Source organism: Capsicum annuum, chromosome 11 (genome assembly GCF_002878395.1).
Source record: "Capsicum annuum cultivar UCD-10X-F1 chromosome 11, UCD10Xv1.1, whole genome shotgun sequence".
NCBI classification, from domain to species: Eukaryota; Viridiplantae; Streptophyta; class Magnoliopsida; order Solanales; family Solanaceae; genus Capsicum; species Capsicum annuum.
Window position 1 is genome coordinate 231,983,528 of NC_061121.1, and position 20,414 is coordinate 232,003,941.

At 40.0% G+C, this 20,414-nt stretch overlaps 1 protein-coding gene across 2 annotated transcripts; it reads right to left on the minus strand.

Moving 5' to 3' along the window:
- Positions 1-2,954: 2,954 nt before the first annotated feature.
- Positions 2,955-14,570, minus strand: LOC107847894 (superoxide dismutase [Cu-Zn], chloroplastic). 2 transcript variants are annotated; one of them, XM_016692489.2, is made up of 8 exons: positions 14,178-14,570; positions 10,975-11,036; positions 10,816-10,855; positions 10,542-10,637; positions 10,406-10,437; positions 10,219-10,294; positions 9,996-10,049; positions 2,955-3,231 (listed from the first exon to the last, which is right to left on the minus strand). In XM_016692489.2, the coding sequence occupies exons 1-8, from the start codon at positions 14,419-14,421 to the stop codon at positions 3,206-3,208; spliced, it is 630 nt and encodes a 209-aa protein (XP_016547975.1). In that variant the 5' UTR covers positions 14,422-14,570; the 3' UTR covers positions 2,955-3,205. The 2 variants fall into 2 exon arrangements, with proteins under 2 accessions (XP_016547975.1, XP_047255870.1); XM_047399914.1 differs by lacking the exon at positions 2,955-3,231 and adding an exon at positions 9,369-9,403 and having other exon boundaries at positions 14,178-14,554.
- Between the last annotated feature and the right edge of the window lie 5,844 nt (positions 14,571-20,414).

Consider the following 20,414-nt stretch of genomic DNA (forward strand, 5'->3'; position numbering starts at 1 on the left):
TTAATATAGTAGTAATATATTTGTTCATAAAACTAAGATCTAATGTATAAAAGAAAACAAGCGTTTTTACGACTCTACCACATAATCAATTATGATTTGATGAGACCACATATCTTTCCGAAAAAGAAATGAATCTTTCTCTTTCTCTTCTAATTATATAAATTCAATTTTTATTTCATCTGAAAAAAAAGAAGAAGCAAATTTTCCCTCAAAGATTTTTTTTTTATTTAATCCAATATTTAAAAGCTAGTTTTTTTATTCTGGCTAAATTTTTCATGTGCAGTTTTTTTTTTTTTTTAAAAAACTAAACTTGAAATTTAATCTACTACTATTGACTAGAGGGATCGACTTTATTGATATAGTAGTACTCCATAAGCAAAGTAATAATATTAACAGATTAATATGGTTTAGTTGACTAGGAATATAAAACTAACCCCCCACCCACTCCCACCCCCACCTCCACCCCCACCCTACATACTAATTTTGGAAAAATTATTACTACTTTTTTAAATACAAATTGAATGAGTACTTCTAATTTGATGTCAATTTTAAAAGAAAAACGTCTCTCATTAAATAGATTTATCTATTTCAAGCCATGTGTCACGACGTCATCTAACTCGTAAAAAGAAATGTGTCATGTCTTCAATGAGCGGTCTATTTTATTTTCATATACTTATAAATATTTCATTATATCTTCTCTTATCATTTGGCCACAAAAAATTATAAGTTCCAACTATTTAAATTTCCTATTGTAGTCACATATATGATATATAGATATATGACCTATTCCCTATTGTTTCAAATTTAAAATAATGTGAATTTATAAAAACTTTCATGAAAAAATTATTTCTATTTTTCCTATAATATATATCATCTGTTATTTTTTGCTTAGATCTTACTCTATTTCCCATTTCGCAATGAGGTTCATTTCTTCATAATTTACTAGAAAACAATGCAAAGTATTTCTAAGTGTTGACTATGAGGTAATGCATCAAAACCCCTTGAATTTGTCTCCAAAACTTACTTTAGCACTTAAATTTAACTTCCATTTATTTACTCCCTTAAAATCTTTAAAGTGAATTAATTTTCCCCCTTATGCTGATGTGTCATTAAAAAAAAATTCTTTTTTTTTTTAAAAAAAGCCACGTCAGCATAAGGGAGGAAATTAATTCCCTTTAAAGATTTTAAGGGAGTAAATAAATAAAAGCTTAGTTTAAGTGTTAAAGTAAGTTGTGGAAATAAGTTTAGGGGGGGGGGGGGGGGGGGTTTGATGCATTATCTCGTTGACTAATGACTAGTATTACTTAGGTACCTAAACTTCCACCTTGTTAGTGAGGGTTCGATTCCCTCCCCTCCCCCATTCCCCTTCCCCTATCACCAATTTAAAAAAAAAATAAAAAAAAATTGCATGATTCCTATATAGGAAATTAAGAGTATTTTTGGATTGATTGAGCACAACGACAAGTACGTCAATAGTTTAAGTATGGAGATGTATGATGGAATGATTTACCGCGCCAAATGTAACTTGGAGACACGCACACATAAGGAGAAGCTTCGAAATGGAGGAAACAAACGTTACGTTTTCGACTAAATCTCCATCTGTATCGTCGAAATTCTTTGACATTTATCAGAAAAATGAAGTTTTGAAAGGTTTTTGTTTTGTAAAGGGAGAGGCTGACAGGTTTGGTGATGGCTAGACGGTGGGCAGGGGCGGTTGAACCAAATCTGTGGTGAAAAAATGATAGATATATGAAAGATTTAAGAACAATGAGGAGGGAGATTTGATGAGATAAAAATAAAAAATGTAATGTGTAAGATAGAATGTAAGAATGGAAATTTTAAGTAGATATGATAAGTTACATGGTGCATTTGCTAAGCAAATATCTCAGAAAAGCTCATTAACCTTAATTAGTCATAATTGCTTATAATGTGTGAGTTAAGATTGGTTGAAAACTTACTTCCTCTCTTACTTTAATCATTCTGATGTAAAATGCTACCTAATTAATACTAATGTTTCTTGCTTTTCACAAAAAAACTTTGCCTAAAACTAATAATGTTTCAAGTTTTAGCCCTTAAAAAAAGGTTAGGAAGCACTCTCCTCTTTAATGAATCTTACAATAATACCTAAACTTTGTTGTAACATGTCTCAACTTTGCGGGGTGCTATGACCCCCTAAACTATTTATTACCATATTTCTCAGTGCGCGTGTATTTACGTAGTGATCCAGCTGGACAGCTATATGCCACAAAAATATGATGATAAATAGTCGAGGGTAGTCATAGAACCCCCCACAAGTTGAGATGTGTTACAATAAATTTCACCAAAATTTAGGTATATTTCAAACCTTTTTCCCTAAAAAAAAAAAAAAAAGGTTAGGAAGCACTCTCCTCTTTAATGAATCTTACAATAATACGAATTCATATAAATCGATATCCTAAGGTTCTACTGTGTGCAGCCTTATCTTGCATTTCTGCAAGAGGCTGCTTTCATGACCTCTTGATCACATAGAAGCAACATTACCAGTTATGCCAGGAATCCCCCTTCCAGTGTTGCAAACAAATAGTAACTAATAGTAAGCCTTACCTCACATTTCTACAAGAGGCTGTTCTCATGGCTTGAACACGTGACCTCCTGGTCACATGAAAGCAACATTACCAGTTACGCCAGGAATCCCTTTCGATATTGTAAGCAAATAGTAACTAATAACTAGTTAAAATGAGCAAGAGACTTGTTTAGCAAGAGTTTAGATGGCAAAATGCAACCTTAGAAACTATACATGCCAACAACAAGAAGCCCATGTAATCCCGCAAGCGGGTTCTGGGGAGGGTGGCGTGTACGCAACCTTACTCCTACCTTGTGAAGGTAGAAAGGTTGTCTCTGATAGACCCTCGGCTCAAGGAAACTATACATGCAGAATGCAAAATTCAAGACAGACACTCATAGGAACAGTAATATGCCAAAACTTTGTTCATTTAGGATCACCTTTGATAGCCATAACTCAAAAAGGATAGTGAAATAGCAACTCCAAATACAAGTTTGAAGCAAAAAGTGTTGCATTCATTTGGCAAAGTGTACATACAAGTTCAAATTTAGTTCATCAAGAATCTCTCAGAACACATTCATGTAGCGTTTTATTGGCAACAAGGCGAGGAGGGTAGATATGTTCATTCCTTATAATTCCGACAAAAGAGCTATTGCTGTTACTTCATATTGGAGTCAAACCAACAACACCTGCATAGGAAAAAATCGTGATCAACATTAGCCAAAAGTATTATTTTAGAGCATCTATGTACATAGTACTCAGATGATCCTAAGTGAATGAAGTTCGAGCAATTTCAAAACGGTGAAATCCAAGGACCTCAGAGATGACAAAGCACCTCAAGCTCTAGAGCAGTTGTAATAGAACTATTCAACAGGAGGTCGCTGAGAACCAGGGAAAATAATGGAAATGCCGAAAATGGGCAACAATTATTTTAAATCAAAGTCTTCCCCGACCAAGGGTCAATGTCAAGTAGCAAAAGAGTGGTACACGAGAAGCCTCTCTTCTGAAAGAATATAGAGAAACATGTACGTGGTTTAAAGAATCCAAAGTAGGGGAAAGATCTCAACTTGAACAAGTTAACAGTCAAAGTGGAGGTCTCACGATCTATGATACTTCTTCTAATGTACTTGCAATCGAGTCTTCCTCTCAACATATCGAAGTCAGACAAACCATATAACTTCGGAGTACATTTCTAACAGTTATCAGTGTTAAAGCAATGATATTCAGAAGTCTATACGTACACCAATAACAAGTAAACCCAAACTAAATCTGTCTCCGGTAACGGAGAGGGGCATGATGACGAACTACTCAACGAAAAAAGAAAGGCATGTTTTCAGCAGCCGGCACCTGGTGGATAGCAGGCGGAATGGTGTAGGATGTTGGAGTTGGAGATAGCTTCAAAAGGTCACTCTTATATTTATAACAAGAGCTTGAGAAGGACTCTTTCTTGAGTGCTTTTGTTAAAGTTTGAACCTTCACTAATAGCACAACAGCTAAAATAAAAGCAGATCTTACATAAGGTGCAATCATGACACTCTTCCAATATGATATACACACTCTCTGGAAATCGAAATATGAATTGTAAGGTCCCACTCTACTATAGTTACCCTCACAATGTGCTGATCTAAGATAGGGTGCATATCATTTCGCCGTGAAAGCAACCACAGATACATATAAAAGATATCCTAGATGTCAACAACAACAACAAACCCAGTGTATTCCCACCTGGTGGGGTCTGGGGGGATAGGATGTACGCAGTCCATACCTCTACCTCTGAAGAAGTAGAAAGGCTATTTCCGATAGACTCCCGGCTCAAGACACGCGGTACCACACAAACACATAGTAAAGCACAGCACAAGGTTACAAGATTACATAACATAAATACGGCACCCATAAGTAATCTAAAACAAAGGAAAACACACAGATCCATAATAAAACATGGGACACGGACTCCTAACATAAATAAACCCCCACCAAGTAGTTCCCTACACTAGCGACTCAGGCTGGCCCTAGTCCTCTGCCCTGATTCGCGTCCTCCAGACCTTCCTATCTAGGGTCATGTCCTCGGTGAGCTGTAACTGCTCCATGTCTCGCCTAATCACCTCACCCCAGTACTTCTTCGGCCTACCCTTACCCCGCTTAAACCCATCCAACGCTAGCCTCTCACACCTACGGACCGGGGCATCCATGCCCCTCCTCTTCACGTGTCCGAACCATCTCAATCGGGCTTACCGCATCTTGCACTCCACTGGTGTCACACCAACCTTCTCCCGGATGTTCTCATTCCGAACTCTATCCCCTCTAGTCAGCCCACACATCCAGCGCAACATCCGCATTTCTGCCACCCTCATCTTTTGGATGTGGGAGTTCTTCACTGGCCAACACTCCGCTCCATACAACATGGCCGGACGGACTACCGCCCTGTAGAATTTGCCTTTAAGCTTAGGCGGCACCTTCTTATCACACAGCACCCCCGACGCGAGCTTCCACTTCATCCATCCCGCCCCAATACGGTGCGAGACATCCTCATCAATCTCACCGTTACTCTGGATCACGGACCCGAGATACTTGAAACTCTCCCTCTTACCTACCTCCTGTGATTCCAGCTTCACTACTACCTCGTTCTCCCTCCTCATGTCATTAAACTTGCATTCCACATACTCTGTCTTGCTTCTGCTCACCCTGAACCCTTTATACTCAAGGGTTTGCCTCCACACCTCTAATTTGTCGCTCACACCCTCTCGGGTCTCAGCTATCAGAACTACATCGTCTGCAAAAAGCATACACCACGGCACCTCCCCTTGAATACGCCGCGTCAACACATCCATTACCACTGCAAACAAAAAGGGACTAAGAGTAGATCCCTGATGCAACCCTGTCCGGACCGTGAAATGTTCTGAGTCTCCTCCCGCCGTCCTCACCTTAGTTTTCACTCCATCATACATATCCTTGATTGCTCTGATATATGCCAGCGGTACTCCCCTCACCTCCAAGCATCTCCAAAGCATCTCCCTAGGGACTTTGTCGTAGGCCTTCTCCAGGTCGATAAACACCATGTGCAGGTCCTTCTTCCTCTCCCTATACTGTTCCACCAACCTCCGTACCAGGTGAATTGCCTCCGTCGTCGAGCGGCCAGGCATAAATCCAAACTGGTTTTCTGAAATAGACACTATCCGTCTCAGCCTCACCTCGACCACTCTCTCCCAGATTTTCATAGAGTGACTCAATAACTTAATACCTCTATAGTTGTTGCAACTCTGGATGTCCCCCTTATTCTTATAGAGAGGTATCATGGTGCTCCACCTCCAAGCCTCGGGCATCTTTACCGTCTTGAAGATTTCATTAAACAATCCCGTCAACCACCTCAGACCAGCCTCTCCAACGAACTTCCAAAACTCGGCCGGTATCTCATCCGGCCCCGTCGCCCTACCCCTTCGCATTCTGCGAACAGCCTGTCTAACCTCTTCTACCTTAAAACGTCTACAATAGCTAAAATCCCGACACTCCTCTGAGTGCTCCAGTTCCCCTAACACAATAGCTCTATCCCCTTCGTCATTCAAAAGCCTATGAAAGTACGACTGCCATCTATTCTTAATGTGGCCATCTTCCACCAACACTCTACCGTCCTCCCCCTTAATGCACCTCACCTGATCGAGGTCACGACCCTTCCTCTCCCTAGCCTTAGCGAGTCTAAACAACTTTTTCTCCCCTCCCTTCCCCTGTAACCCTGCATACAGGCTCTCAAAGGCGGCCGTCTTAGCTGCCGTGACTGCTGACTTAGCCTCCTTCCTCGCTAGCTTGTACTCTTTCCTGTTTACCCGCTTCTCCTCTTCGTTCTTACTCTCCACCAACTTGGCATACGCCCCTTTCTTGGTCCCCACTTTCTTCTCCACCTCTTCATTCCACCACCAATCCCCCTGATGGTGCCCGGCCCGGCCCCTAGAAACCCCCAACACCTCACTTGCATTCTCCCTGATGCACCTAGCCGCCCTATCCCACATACTATCCACGTCTCCCCTATACTCCCACACCCCCATTCCTGCCAACTTCTCCCCTATCTCCCACGCATTCACTGGCGTCAAGCCGCCCCACTTAATTCTAGGTCTACACTCCCTACTCCTCCTCTTTCTATTCTTCTTTATACCCAAATCCATAACCAAGAGCCTATGTTGGGTCGAAAGGTTCTCACTCGGGATGACCTTACAGTCCTTACACCACGCCCTATCCCTTTTCCTAAGCAACACAAAGTCAATCTGGGTCCTGGCTACCGCGCTTCGAAAGGTGATCAGGTGCTCGTCCTTCTTCGGGAAGCCCGAGTTCACCACCACCAGCCCAAAGGACCTCGCAAACTCCAGTAGGGTAGCCCCCTCCTCATTTCTCTCCCCAAAACCAAAACCACCATGCACATCACCAAAGCCTCCCGGTAGCGCCCCGATGTGCCCGTTGAAATCTCCTGCTACAACAATCTTCTCCGAGCTTGGCACGCCTCTCACCACCTCCTCCAAGGCCTCCCAAAACCGCATCTTCTCCTCCCCCTCCGATCCCACTTGCGGTGCATAGGCACTACACACGTTCAGGGTAAACCCTCGAATGACCAACTTAATAGTCATCAACCTATCATTGATCCTCTTCACCTCTACTGCCTGACCTCTAAGCTCTTCATCCACTAAGATGCCAACTCCATTCCTACGCCTCTCGCTCCCAGAGTACCACAGCTTGTAACCATCCACATCCCTAGCCTTAGACCCTACCCACTTGGTCTCCTGAACACACGCAATGTTGATCCTTCTCTTCCTAAGGGTCTTCACAAGCTCTATGGACTTGCCCTGCAGGGTCCCTATATTCCAAGACCCAACCCTCAGCTTACCTTCACTACCCGCACGCCCTCCACTACTTCCCCCGCGGCCAAACCTTGGCCTCCCTCCCACTCCCGCCTTTTCCTCATCCCCCGCCCCCACCACTGCCCCCCGCCCCAACCCCCTCGGACATGACCCTATCCACCCATTACTGCCCACAGCCACAACTAGGCGAAAGTATAAGAGAATATAAAGATAATATAAAGATATAAAGACATAAACGATGGTAATAGTAAAGCAGCAGCAATTAATACAAGGCTCACACCAATTCAAGGAAATATTCCAGCAACCAAACTATACTCAATTACTAGTATAATACGAAGAATGAAAGAATGCAGAATGAAGAATGAAATAAGCAAAGGTTAGAAGTCACCAGATTTCACTTGTAGACCAAGCCGGCAACCAAGCCCCGCGTCGACCTGCTGCCGGGGGATCGCTACTGAGATGGATCCGCGGCTGCTGACGATGGAGCGGCGGTTGCGGCTGAAGACCGAGCTACAGCTGCTGCCCTGTTGTACAGCGCCGGCGGAGGGGGGGGTCTGGACAGAGAAGGGGGGGGGTACAGCAGGGGGGGAACCGGATCTCGGCGACGGGGGTCGGTGACCGGCGGTCAGATCCGGCGGTCAGCGTCGGTGACCGGCGGTCGGGTCGGCGCCGTAGGTCGGCGACGGCGACGGGGCCGGAGGGCCGAGGCGCGGGAGAGAGAGGGTACGTCGGTGACCAGCGGTAGGGTCGGCGCCGTAGGTGTCAACGGTTGATTTAAAGCTCTCTAGAAGAATCAAAATAGCCGGAGATATGAGCTCACAGAACCTACTTGTATTCTATATGTCACATTCTTTTCCTCAGTGATGTTGTCATTTGTTCACCAGCGGTCTAATTAGTCGTAGTTTCCTTCTTCGGATATATTGTTTTCCTTCTATTCCACCTTAAGATCAGCCAGATCAGCTTCCTGGACAACTTTTATGAGCTGCATTTGTACTTTGTTGTGACCAACTTTTGTTTAATTGGTTGATATTTTGGGTGCCAAGACCCCAAGTCTATTCACATAGACACGTGTGAGCACATACACATGAATTTCCACAGGGAAGGCAAATGTTAATGGCACTATTGGAGTTCATCTATTAAATTTACACTTAAAATTTTAATTATAAGTACTTCATGCTGTTGGATTACACTAGGTTTGTGGTTGTATACATCATGTGCAGGAAAAAGATATCATCTCATGCATCATGCGGCATGCAAGTATTCAATCTTGAATCTAGAATGACCATTAAGTGTGGCATTCCATGCAATGAAACTAGCAGTCAATGACATATTCGTTGCCGAGGTAGATTTTTTCTTTGCTTTTCAAGATATTTTGTATAAAGAGAAAGATAGCCAGTTCTCTTGGGCGACCGAGAGTGCTATGTTAAAAGGACCATATTCATATGCCTAGTAATTGCTTAAGCAGATTAGCATTTAGGAATATCGGTCATCATATCTGATTATATACATAAATTGAATCGGTATAATTGCTGCTAAGTTAAAAAGGAGAGAGAAGTCAGCCATATAAACTAGCTAAATGCAGAAAGACATCAACCAAACAAAGTGCAACACACATTCAACGCAAAGATAAACACCAGAAGGCGGACCCATTTTACTTTTGGTTGTTTTATGCCATATAAACTAGCTAAATGCAGAAAGACATCAACCAAACAAAATGCACCACACATTCAACGCAAAGATAAACACCAGAAGGCGGACCCATTTTACTTTTGGTAGTTTTATACACCAAAGAGATTTACGGGTCGGGTTTAATTTAGAAAAAAATAGTGAAATATTAAAATCAAATACTACCTCCATTCCAATTCAGGTGTTATATTTTTCTTTTCGATATGTGCCAAAAAGAATGTCATACTCAGTCTTATAGCTTTTCCTTGTGCTTCTACTCTGCCTGTTAAACCTCCGTTTCACCGTCTTCTCTATTTTGTCCTTATCTGATCCCCTCAGGCGGTGTTAGGATACACTTCACAAGTTGCACTATCAGTTAATGCTATGTGTTACCAAGTATTAAAATCAGGTTTCTGAATAAAACTTACCAGAGTTACTGATTGTCTATTGATCATCTGCCTTCTCGACTATTTCAGCTATTAACTAGTAAAATGATTGAAATAACTCCAACTGTACTAATCAAAGCACATATGATCTTTGCATGATCAGCGTTTCAAGGAAGGAAAACAAAGAAGCATATTCATCATGTTTATGGCCATAATCACCCACAACAGCTCAAAACAGTCTGCCTTTTCAAAGAATTGAAGAAAGTCTTAAGCACGCATCTCTCATTCTTTCCGCAAAATGGACATTTGTTTCCTAGCCCAATAAAGTTCTAGACATTGAATATTCTCAAAGTTTTAGTCAAGGAACACTTGCCAAAGATGCTCTTAAGATTATATTTAACCATTATAAACACCATATAACTAGGGGCTAAAGCAATACCAAGCGCTAAGTTATACTATTTTAGCTGGCCCTTACGTTTAGCAAGAATGATGTCAGACCATAATTACACAAGAAGGAAGAGAGAGCAGCAGGGGAAGGGGAGAAAGAGTGTTTCTTCTTACCGCATGCCAATCGTCCGCCAGCATTGCCTGTGGTAAGGCTGAGTTCATGGCCACCTACAGACAGACCACAAAATGACGATTAGCTCATGAAGGCACCGCAAAGACCTCCCAAAATGTAAAGGTAAGTAAAGCAGTGTAGCAAATAGATTTGATACACTCGCAGAAGTAACATTTTCAAATCCACAGATTAAATGGATCAATATACGAAATGTAGAACTTTTACCCTTTCCGAGGTCATCCTCAAGCTCGTGAACTACAAGTGCTCTTCCAACAACTGAGTTTGGACCCGTCAATGGTATCTACTTGGTGCACAAAAGGTAGAGTCAGTAAATTATCCTAAACTTAAAACAGTAACAAACATAGAGCACAAAAAGCGAGATCGAATGACCAGACAAGGTGGATGTAACAACCTGATTATCAATAATTGTTGTTTCAGCCACGCCTGCATACAGTAAGCATACGCAAGAATACAGAAAGTCATCATCCATCTAAACAAACAAAAATAGAGTCAATGCGGTATGAAAGAATAGAAAACAAGTACATTACCATCGGCATTGGCTGTTATGTTTCCCAGGTCACCCGCATGACGGATTTCGTCTCCAGGAGCTCCATGTGTCAAATTATTAGGATTGAAATGGGCTCCTGCAGTGGAACAAAAGGGAACAAATTTCAACCTAGTACCAGCGGAACTAGAAGTAAAAACGTCATTTCCAACTAGCTACTAGAAGAGTTCCGAAAAATGTTTTGGTATATTACTAGAGGAGTTCCAATTGACCAACATTCCAATTAACAGAAAGTTCAAACTAAATCAGAAGCTAACCTGTAGACATACACCCATTTGTAGTGTCACCATATTCATGCTACAACACGACGCAACACAAGCCAAAGCATAACATCAACCACAATTCACCAATAATTGCAACAAGGACAAGTACATAACAAAAGCAGTACAGTTCAAATTATAGCAAATATTACTCACCAAATGAAACCCATGAAGTCCACGAGTAAGTCCAGTTATACGAACGTTAACCGTAGTTGGACCTATACAAAGAGGAGAAAAAGAAATAAATACTCAATACAAAAGGGTAAGAAATATTCCTACAAAAGCTTACACCTTTAGGTCACAAACAATGAATACAGTAATACAAAACCAAATAAGGTCATGATGAGAAACGTAACATAAAGATTCAGATAAACGAGTACGAAGTATTGGTAGTTACATCTTTGGGCAAGAATCCACCAATGTGACAATAGAAAAAGCAAATTAAAGCATAAAGGGCGGACAAATAAACAAATAAAGATTCAGATAAAAGGGAGTGAAATATGCTTCGAAAGGCTTATATCTTTTGGTCACAACCACAAATTTGATAACAGAAAAGCAAATTAGAGCATAAAGGGTGGAAATGCAAACAGATAAAGACTCGGATAAAAGGGAGTGAAGTATACTTGGAAAGGCTTACATGTTTAGGCCACAATCACAAATATGACAATCGAAGAGCAAATTAGAGCACAAAAAGTTGGAAACAAAAATAGATAAAGATTCAGATAAAACATTAGTAATAAAGATTACATCTTTAAGTCAGAATCCACAATATGACCCCAAAAAAACACAGCAAACTAAAGCATAAAAAGCAGAAAAGTAAACAACCATCATTATCTTAAGATAGAGTGACAACACCCTGAACGATTGCCCTTAAGGACAGGCTTTCTTAGTAGCAGCAGCAACAGCGAGGGGCTTGCTAGAAGTGACAGCTTAAAGGGTATAAAACATACCTAATAAACATTACCATTTAGACTCTTAAGTTCGCAATTCAAATGAGACAATAGAGCACAAAAAGTTGGAAATGCAAACAGAAAAAGGAAATCAGATAACAGGCTATGAAACATTAGTAATAAAGATTCAGATAAAGGGGTAGAAATGCAAGCAAATAAAGATTCAGCTAAAAGGGTATGCACCATTAGTAATCAAGATTACATCTTCAAGTCAAATTCACAAATATGAAGCAAATTAAAGCAGAAAACAGCAGAAAAGCAAACAACCATCATCATCTCGAGATAGAGCGACAACCCCCTCAACATTAGAATTTCCCTTAAGGACAACAACTTTCTTAGTAGCGGCAACAACAGTAAGAGGTTTTGGAGTGGTGACAGCATAAAGATCAAAGATTGGTGAAAATTTAACTCAACATTAAGGGAAACACCATAGAGAGAAGAGCTACGTCAGATAAAAATGTATGAAACATTAGTCAGAAAGACTACATCTTTAGGCCACAATACACAAATATGACCACAAAACAGCAAATTAGAGCACAATAAGCGTGGAAATGAAAACAGATAAAGATTCAGATAAAAGGGCACGAAACATTAGCAATCAAGATTACACAACTATGACCAGAAAACAGCAACTTAAAGCACAAACCTGTGCAAAATGCAAACAGATAAAGGTTCAGATAAAAGGGTATGAAAGATTATAATAAAGATTACATCTTTAAGTCACAATCCACAAATATGACCAAAAAACAGTAAATTCAAGCACAAATGTGTGCAAAATGCAAACAGATAAAGGTTCACATAAAAGGGTATGAAACATTAGCAATCAAGATTACACAAATATGACCAAAAAAAGCAGATTAAAACATAAACAGCAGAAAAGTAAACAACCATCATCATCTTGAGATAAGGTGACACCCCCCCTTAACATTAGAATTGCCCTTAAGAACAGCAACAACCTTCTTAGTAGCAGCAAAAACAGTGATGGAGGGTGGAAATGCAAACAGATAAAGATTCAGATAGAAGAGTATGAAATACAAGTAATAAAGATTGCACCTTCAAGTCACAATAGACAAATATGACAAAAAAGAAGCAGCAAATTAGAGCATAAAAGCGTGGAAATGCAAACAGATAAAGATTCAGACAAAAGGGTATGATACATTAGTAATAAAGATTACATACACGACAACGCGAGAGCAACTTACAGAACGAAAGGGTGGAAATGCAAACAGATAGAGATTCAGACAAAAGGGTATGATACATTAGTAAGAAAGATTACATCTATGACAACAGGAGAGCAACTTACAGCACAAAAGGGTGGGCACATAAACCGATAAAGATTCAGATAAAATGCTATGATACGTTAGTAATAAAGATAACATTTTTGGATCACAATCCACTAATATAACAACAATAACAACAACAGCAGCAAACTAAAGCATAAAAGTGTGGAAATGCAAACAGATAAAGATTCAGACAGAAGTGTTATGATACATTAGTAATAAAGATTACATCTATGACAACAGGAGAGCAGCTTACAGTACAAAAGGGGGGAACATAAACAGATAAAGATTAAGATAAAATCCTATGATACATTAGTAATAAAGATAACATTTTTGGATCACAATCCACAAATATAACAACAACAGCAAGATAAACTGTAACAACTCAACAGGATACGTCAACTGCTCCTAGGCGTAGTACAAGAGATAGGCAGTTACCGAAACACCTCAGCCAGTACGTTGTTCCCAAATCAATCGGAATACTGCCTTATCCAAAGCAGTTACAGAATGGATTAGAATAAACTAGGATAGAGATGCATATATATAGTAGAACACTAGTCTAAAATAAACTGTCGATGATCTTGCTTTTATTTGTTTCTTGTGTTTAACTCTGGAACCTCTCTTTTCTTGTTTTCTCTTTTGTTTATCAATGTAATTCTTAAATAAAAAAAAAAAAAGAGGAGCAGATCCCTCTTTGTGAATCTGCACATCAGTTTATTTGAATATTAATTATCATCATTACATAAACCATAGAAGTGTGGAAATGCAAACACATAAAGATTCAGACAAAAGGGTATGATACATTAATAATAAAGATTACATCTATGACAACAGGAGAGCAACTTACAGAACAAAAGGGTGGGAACATAAACAGCAACAAATACAACAACAACAACAAACTAAAGCATAAAAGTGTGGAAATGCAAACAGATAAATATTCAGACAAAAGGGTATTGATACATTAGTAATAAAGTTATATCTGTGACAACAGGAGAGCAATTACAGCACAAAAGTGTGGAAATGCAAACAGAGAAAGATTCAGATAAAATGGTATGACAATTCACAACCACAACAACAACAACCCAGGAAAAACAGCAAATTAAAGCATAAACAATGGAAGGTAAACAACCATCATCATCTTGAGATAAAGTGACAACCCCCTCAACATTAGAACTTCCCTTAAGAACAGCAACAGCTTTCTTAGTAGCAGCAAAAACAGTAAGAGGTTTAGGAGTAGTAACAGCATAAAGGGTCAAAGATTGGCTAAATTTAGACTTAACATAAAGGGAAACACCATAGAAAGAAGAAGAATTTGGGAATAAGAAAGAATTGGTAGAGGTAGGAGTGGTAGTAAAGATTGTGTGGGAGGCCATGACTGCCACACTGATTGGCAAAAATGAGAGATAGTAATTGATAGACTGATAATGTTTCAGATAGCAAGAGATACAAGATTTTATCTTTGAGTTTTCTGAGTTTTTTTCTTGTTTGGTTCTTGAATTTTATTTTTTTTTGTCTGTGTGCAAGATCTATTTGGCATTTTTAAAATTTTTTTTCCATCACCCGGTATTCGGTATCCGCTTAATTTCTCACCCGGTGTTTGATATCCGCATTCAAATCCCTACTAATTTTGATTGTGTCGCGCATTGTAGGGTCATTCTAGAGGTGACACTCCCAACATGATTTTCTTCATATCCAGGCTCAAATTCGAAACCTCCAGTTAAGAGTGGAGTAGTCCCACCACTGCACCACAACCTATGTTGGTATTTGATAATTTTTTAATTAACACACCTAAAAACTCCTATCCTTTTCAAGCTGACTCGAACCCACAATTTTAGAATTTGCTTAGATAATAGTTAGGGGTCGTTTGATTGGGAAATTAGTTATTTTGAAATTAATTATTTTGGACTTAGTTATTTCGAGATTAACTATTTCACTCTCAAGAAGGCATAAAAATAATATAACAATTTTGGGATAAATAATTTTGAGATAAGTTATACCATGCATTTTATTCAAACCAAATATGGGATAAGTTCATCCTAAAAATAATTTTGGGATTAATTATTTCTTATACTTCCTACCAAAAGAGCTCTTAATGTTATCTATTATATTGTATTATGTTACTAGTTAAAATTCAATATTTGTTGTAATTATTAAATGTATTGTTGGATAACCATGAAAAGTCTCATTTTGTATAAGGATGATTTAGTATGATTGAATTATTTTTTTTTTGCCATTTTACCTTTTCTTGTTATTAATAGACATTTTATCTTTAAAATCTACCATTTTATAGTAATCTACTTCTTACTCTATTTCTCGTTTAAATTGTTGATGTGTCACATTATGTAACAATAAAAAAACTATACAATCTATTCAAATATTGTATTCTTTAAAATAATACTATAATATACAGCAATAGCAAATCCATTGAAATTCCACAAGCGATACAGACAGACTGAGGAACAGGGGAGAGGGGGCCAACGGGGTCGACGTGGCTGTTTGGATGGTCAAACGGGTGAAATGGCGCGAACGGACCATTTTTGGGCTCAATTGATGGGTGTTAGCCTACGTTCTGAAGGTGTGTCTGGGGCCCGCATGTGTTTTGGACCGAAAATCGACGGGGGCTTGATACGATTCAAATAGCCGCCTTAACTTTCAATGACATCATTCGAAGTCAGTACGTGGGGCATCAAGCTTTGGTCAGATTAAGCAAACGGGATCCTACATGGAAGGGCCAATTTGAGTACACCAAAGAGCAATCCCACGTGTGAAAGATTGCTTGGAGCATTGAAGATTGAGGACTCACGGTTTTGTGCCTTCATTAAGGACATTTTGGTTACTTAGCCTTGTCCAAGTAACACTCCATGACCACCCCTTTTCATTAAGAGTATTGTGGTCATTTTGTTATGTAATAAGTTAGACTATAAATAGGTTCTATTAGTTCATTTGCTGGTTAGTTTATGAAAGATGAAATATTGAAACACTTGAAATCCTCTCTCTTAGGAGTAGACCACCTTAGTATAGTCTTAGTTAGGACTTGGAAAAGTCATCCTTAATATAGGGCTTGGAAAAGCCAATATTGTTCTTTGCTTGGAAACGATGGATATTGACGTAAGTCGATTACCTTGGTGGTCATCGTAAGAGTGTGGTTTTTATTATTACATTCATTAGGGGTTAATGTTGAAATATACTTGGTTCTTAATCTTGTAATAATCTTGGTCTCACTATCTATCCTTTCATTATTTTGCAAATCCGTGTGTTTTTGTGTTTGTCATCTTGTATCCCTTTGTGTTGCTTGTTCTTCTCACATTTTGTGGACTGTTTTGGCATCTTGGTGGACTGATTTGTATCAGGGCTGCTCAGACTAAATGGCCCTGCCGACTCACCCTCCTCCGCTCCTCAGCCTACTTAGGAACCCTCGATCGACTTTCGACGCAAAACATGCCCGGGCCCAGGCACACCCCCGGAACTATGGGCTAATACCCACAGATTTGACCCAAAAATAGTTTTTTCGCATTGTTTCGCCCGTTTGACCACTCAAACGGCCCCGTTGACCATGCCCCCCACTTCCCCGCTCATCTGCCTGTCTGGGAGCCCCCGATCTATTTTCGACCTAAAACACGCTTGGGTCCTCGCTATATCCCCGGAACCGTGGGCTTACACCCAACGATTTTACCCGAAAATAGTCCGTTCGTGTTGTTTTACTCGTTTGACCACTCAAAAACCCCCGTTGATATACGAGCCCACCCTTTCCCGCTCTTTAGCCTACCTGGGAGCCCTCGGTCGATTTTCTGCCCAGAAGACCCTAGGTCCTCGGGCATACCCTTGGAACGGTAGGCTAACAACACCTATCGATTAGGCCCAAAAGCGGCTTGTTTGAGTCGTTTTGCTTGTTTGACCACCCAAACAGCCCCGCCGACTCATCCTCCCCCGCTCCTCAACCTGACTAGGAGCCTCCGATCAATTTTCTACCCAAAACATGCCCGAGCCCTGGTCAAAACCTCGGAATCATGGGCTAACACCTATCGATTTGGCCTCAAAATGGCTAGTTTGCGCAATTTTACCTGTTTAACCACCCAAACGACCCCGTCGGTCCACCCTTCCTCGCTCTTCAGCCTGCCTGGTAGCCCTCGGTTGATTATCGGCCCAAAATATATCCGAGCCCTGGGCACACCCTAGAACCGTGGGTTAATACCCACTGATTTGGCCCAAAAATGGCCTATTCGTGCTGTTTCGCCTGTTAGACCACGAAACGGCCCCACCGACCCGCCGGCCCACCCTCCTTGATACTCAGACTGCCTAGGAGCCCTCGGTCAATTTTTGACCCAAAATATGCCCAAGCTTCGGGCACACCCTCGGAACCACAGGTTAACACCCATTGATTGGGCCCAAAAATGGCTCGTTTATGTTGTTTCACCCGTTTGGCCAAGGAAAATGGCCCCGCTAACCCCACCAACTCACTCTCCAGCTCCTCAGCCTGCTTGGAATCCCCTGATCAATTTTTGTCCCAAAACACACCCGAAACCGTGGGCTAACACCCATTGATTTGGCTAAAAAATGGCTTATTCGCGTTGATTCATCCGTTTGACCACCCAAATGGCCCCGCCGACCCACCCTATCCCGCTCGTCAGCCTACCTGGGAAACCTCAGTCAATTTTTAACTCAAAACTCGCTCGAGCCCCGTCACACCTCCGTATCTGTGGGCTAACACCTAACGATTTGGCCCGAAAATGGCTCATTCACGTTGTTTTGCTTGCTTGACCACCCAAACGACCCCGTTAGCCTACCTTCCTAATACAAGTCAAATGGACGCCTTAGATTTTCGATGACATCATTTGAAGTCAGTACGTGGGGCATCAAGCTTTGGTCGTATTAAGCACATGGGATCCTACATGGATGGGCTAATTTGAGTACACCAAAGAGCCATCCCGTTTGTGAAAGATTGCTTGGAGCATTGAAGATTGAGGACTCACGATTTTGGGCCCTTCATTAAGAGCATTTTGGTCGCTTAGCCTTGTCCAAGTAACACTCCAAGGCCTCTCCACCTCATTAAGGGTATTGGAGTTATTTTGTCTTCCATTATGTAATAAGGCTATATAAAGTCTTTTTTAGTTTTTTTCACTTCAGTTTTTGAATGAGGAATATGTAAAAGACTTCTTCTCTCTTTGAGAGTGTAACATCCTTAGTGTAGGGCTTGGATAAGCCATTAGTGTAGGGCTTGGAAAAGCTTTTATTGATCTTTGCTTAGAAACGGTGGTTGTAAGGTGGAGTTGATTCCCTTAGCGGTCACCATAAGAATTTGGTGCTTGTTAATGTGATTTGTAGAGGTTTTAGAGTTTAATATACTCTTTAGTTGCTACATTTCGTATTCTCTTTGTGTCAAGTTACCTATCCTTTATCGTTTTCAATTTGTGTTTGCTTCTTGTATCGTCTTATTGTTATGGGTTAAGGTGTGTTGTTGTATCTCGTTTGTGGACTATTTTTGTGTTGTAGATATCATATCGTATCATTTGGTATCAAAGCCATCATTGATTCCATTCCCATAAGATCAATCTTAGGCTTGCTATCTGGAAAAATCACAAAAATATTATTGGAAAAACTGAAAAACGCAAAAAAAAGTAATCAGTCCCATTTTTGTGTTTGGAACTAGATTTAAGACTTGGTTGTCTTGTATTTTTTGTGTGTTTTGTTGTTTCTAGTGTTATTTGCTTCTTCACTAACACTTATAGAGTCTAGATCTAAATTTTGTGTCATTTCCGAGTTGTTTTTGAACTTTGAAGGTTGCTGTTTTTTGAGGATTGGTGGCTTGAAAGAGTGTTATTGAAGTTTGTTGTTGAGATTCTGGGTTGAAAACGTTTTGTCGATGTTGTTGTTGAGGGTTGGAGCTTGAAAAATGTGTTGTTGATGTGTGGGATCCAACTTGAACCATAGAACTCCAAGATTCAAAAGTTGTGTTCTTGGTGTTCTTCACCATCTTCATATTTTGTTCAAGAGAAAAAGATTGTTTGATCATAGAAATTTAAGAAAGAGAGTGTGTCTTGTTGTTAGTCTTGAAAGACACAACTCTAAGACATCCAAATTGGAAAGGGGACAAAAGGGCTTTCAAAAGTCTTGTTTACCAAAAAGGAGTAAGAGCTTATTCCAAGACTGACAATAAAGGAAAGAGCTAACAACCTTTCAAAAAGGTGTCTTGCCAAAAGGGTGCAAGTAAGTCAAACCTTTTTTAAATTAAAAAAAAAGGCTCTAAGTCTTGTTGTTTCCCTCCCAAAGCTGATTTTCACCATTCCAAATTAAAATTTGACTAATCCAAATTGCAACTTGCCACATCACCAAATTGCCACGTCACCAAACCGCCACATCATCAAAGTGTCCCGTCATCACCCTCCAAAAACAACCTTAGGCTCAAAATTTCAGATTTCTAAGTTTCTTTTATTTGTTTCCTTAGTTTCATTTCTTGAGTCTAGTACTAATTAGCAACTAGTAATCACCTACTAGATTGTGAATTAGTTGTTTGAGTCCACTTTTTTTTCGTGTTTTCGTTCTTTGTGTGTTTTTCTCGTTTTGATTTGTTGAACTTCTTTGTTTCAAGTTCGTAAGTAGAATTTTCTATTTTGTGTCTTGAGTTGATCAAACAAGAATCTATTCCGGCCGCTAAGTAGAATTGACATCTTATTGACTACTGGAGTATAAGCAACTTTCAATATTCACCGCTCCAATTGTGAGGATCACAAAAGGGAGTGTCTACGAGTGTTGGTGAGGAGCTTTTACTACTAATCTTGTTTGTTCATTTTGTAGGTTTGTTTCTTTGTTTGTTTTAGGTACAATTGCAATGGAACCCAAGGCTTCCACATCTCAAACCATGGACAACAATGTCACCAATGTCATTTTGGCCTACCTTGATACTATTTCCCGAGATATGGCTATGGTGAATGAAAGATTGGACCATATGGTAGGTCCAAGGGATCAAGTGGGCTGCCCGAACACACGTCAAGATGAAGACTATAGCTCATATGATCTACAAGGTGAAATAGCTAACTCTTACACTTTTATGCATAAAAATGAGAATTGTGTGGCTAGTAGCCCATTGAGTGTGAGTAGTGGCTTACGTACCTCTGAGTCCAATGATTCTTTTCCTCTTTTTGATGATGTACATGTTGTGAGTGTGGATACACTAGTTGGTCCTATTGATGACCAAATTGACTCTTCTTGTAAGATCAATTTATGTCCACCTAGTATTGAAGCCAATATGTTAAACAAGAGTACATCGTCTTGTGTAAATGGTGTTGATCAGTTTATTTGTGAAACTTGCCCACCACTTCAGTTTATGTGTATTGTAATTAATGGAACTCAAGTGAGTGAAGTATTTAAG

What these genes read in the sequence shown, in the direction of transcription:
- LOC107847894 (XM_016692489.2), bottom strand. Translation starts at nt 14,421, where the DNA reads ATGGCCTCCCACACAATCTTTACTACCACTCCTACCTCTACCAATTCT. An exon ending in GACTTCATGGGTTTCATTTG is followed by an intron (nt 10,856 to 10,974) that starts GTGAGTAATATT and finishes GTCGTGTTGTAG; the next exon opens with CATGAATATGGTGACACTAC. An exon ending in CATAACAGCCAATGCCGATG is followed by an intron (nt 10,438 to 10,541) that starts GTAATGTACTTG and finishes TACTGTATGCAG; the next exon opens with GCGTGGCTGAAACAACAATT.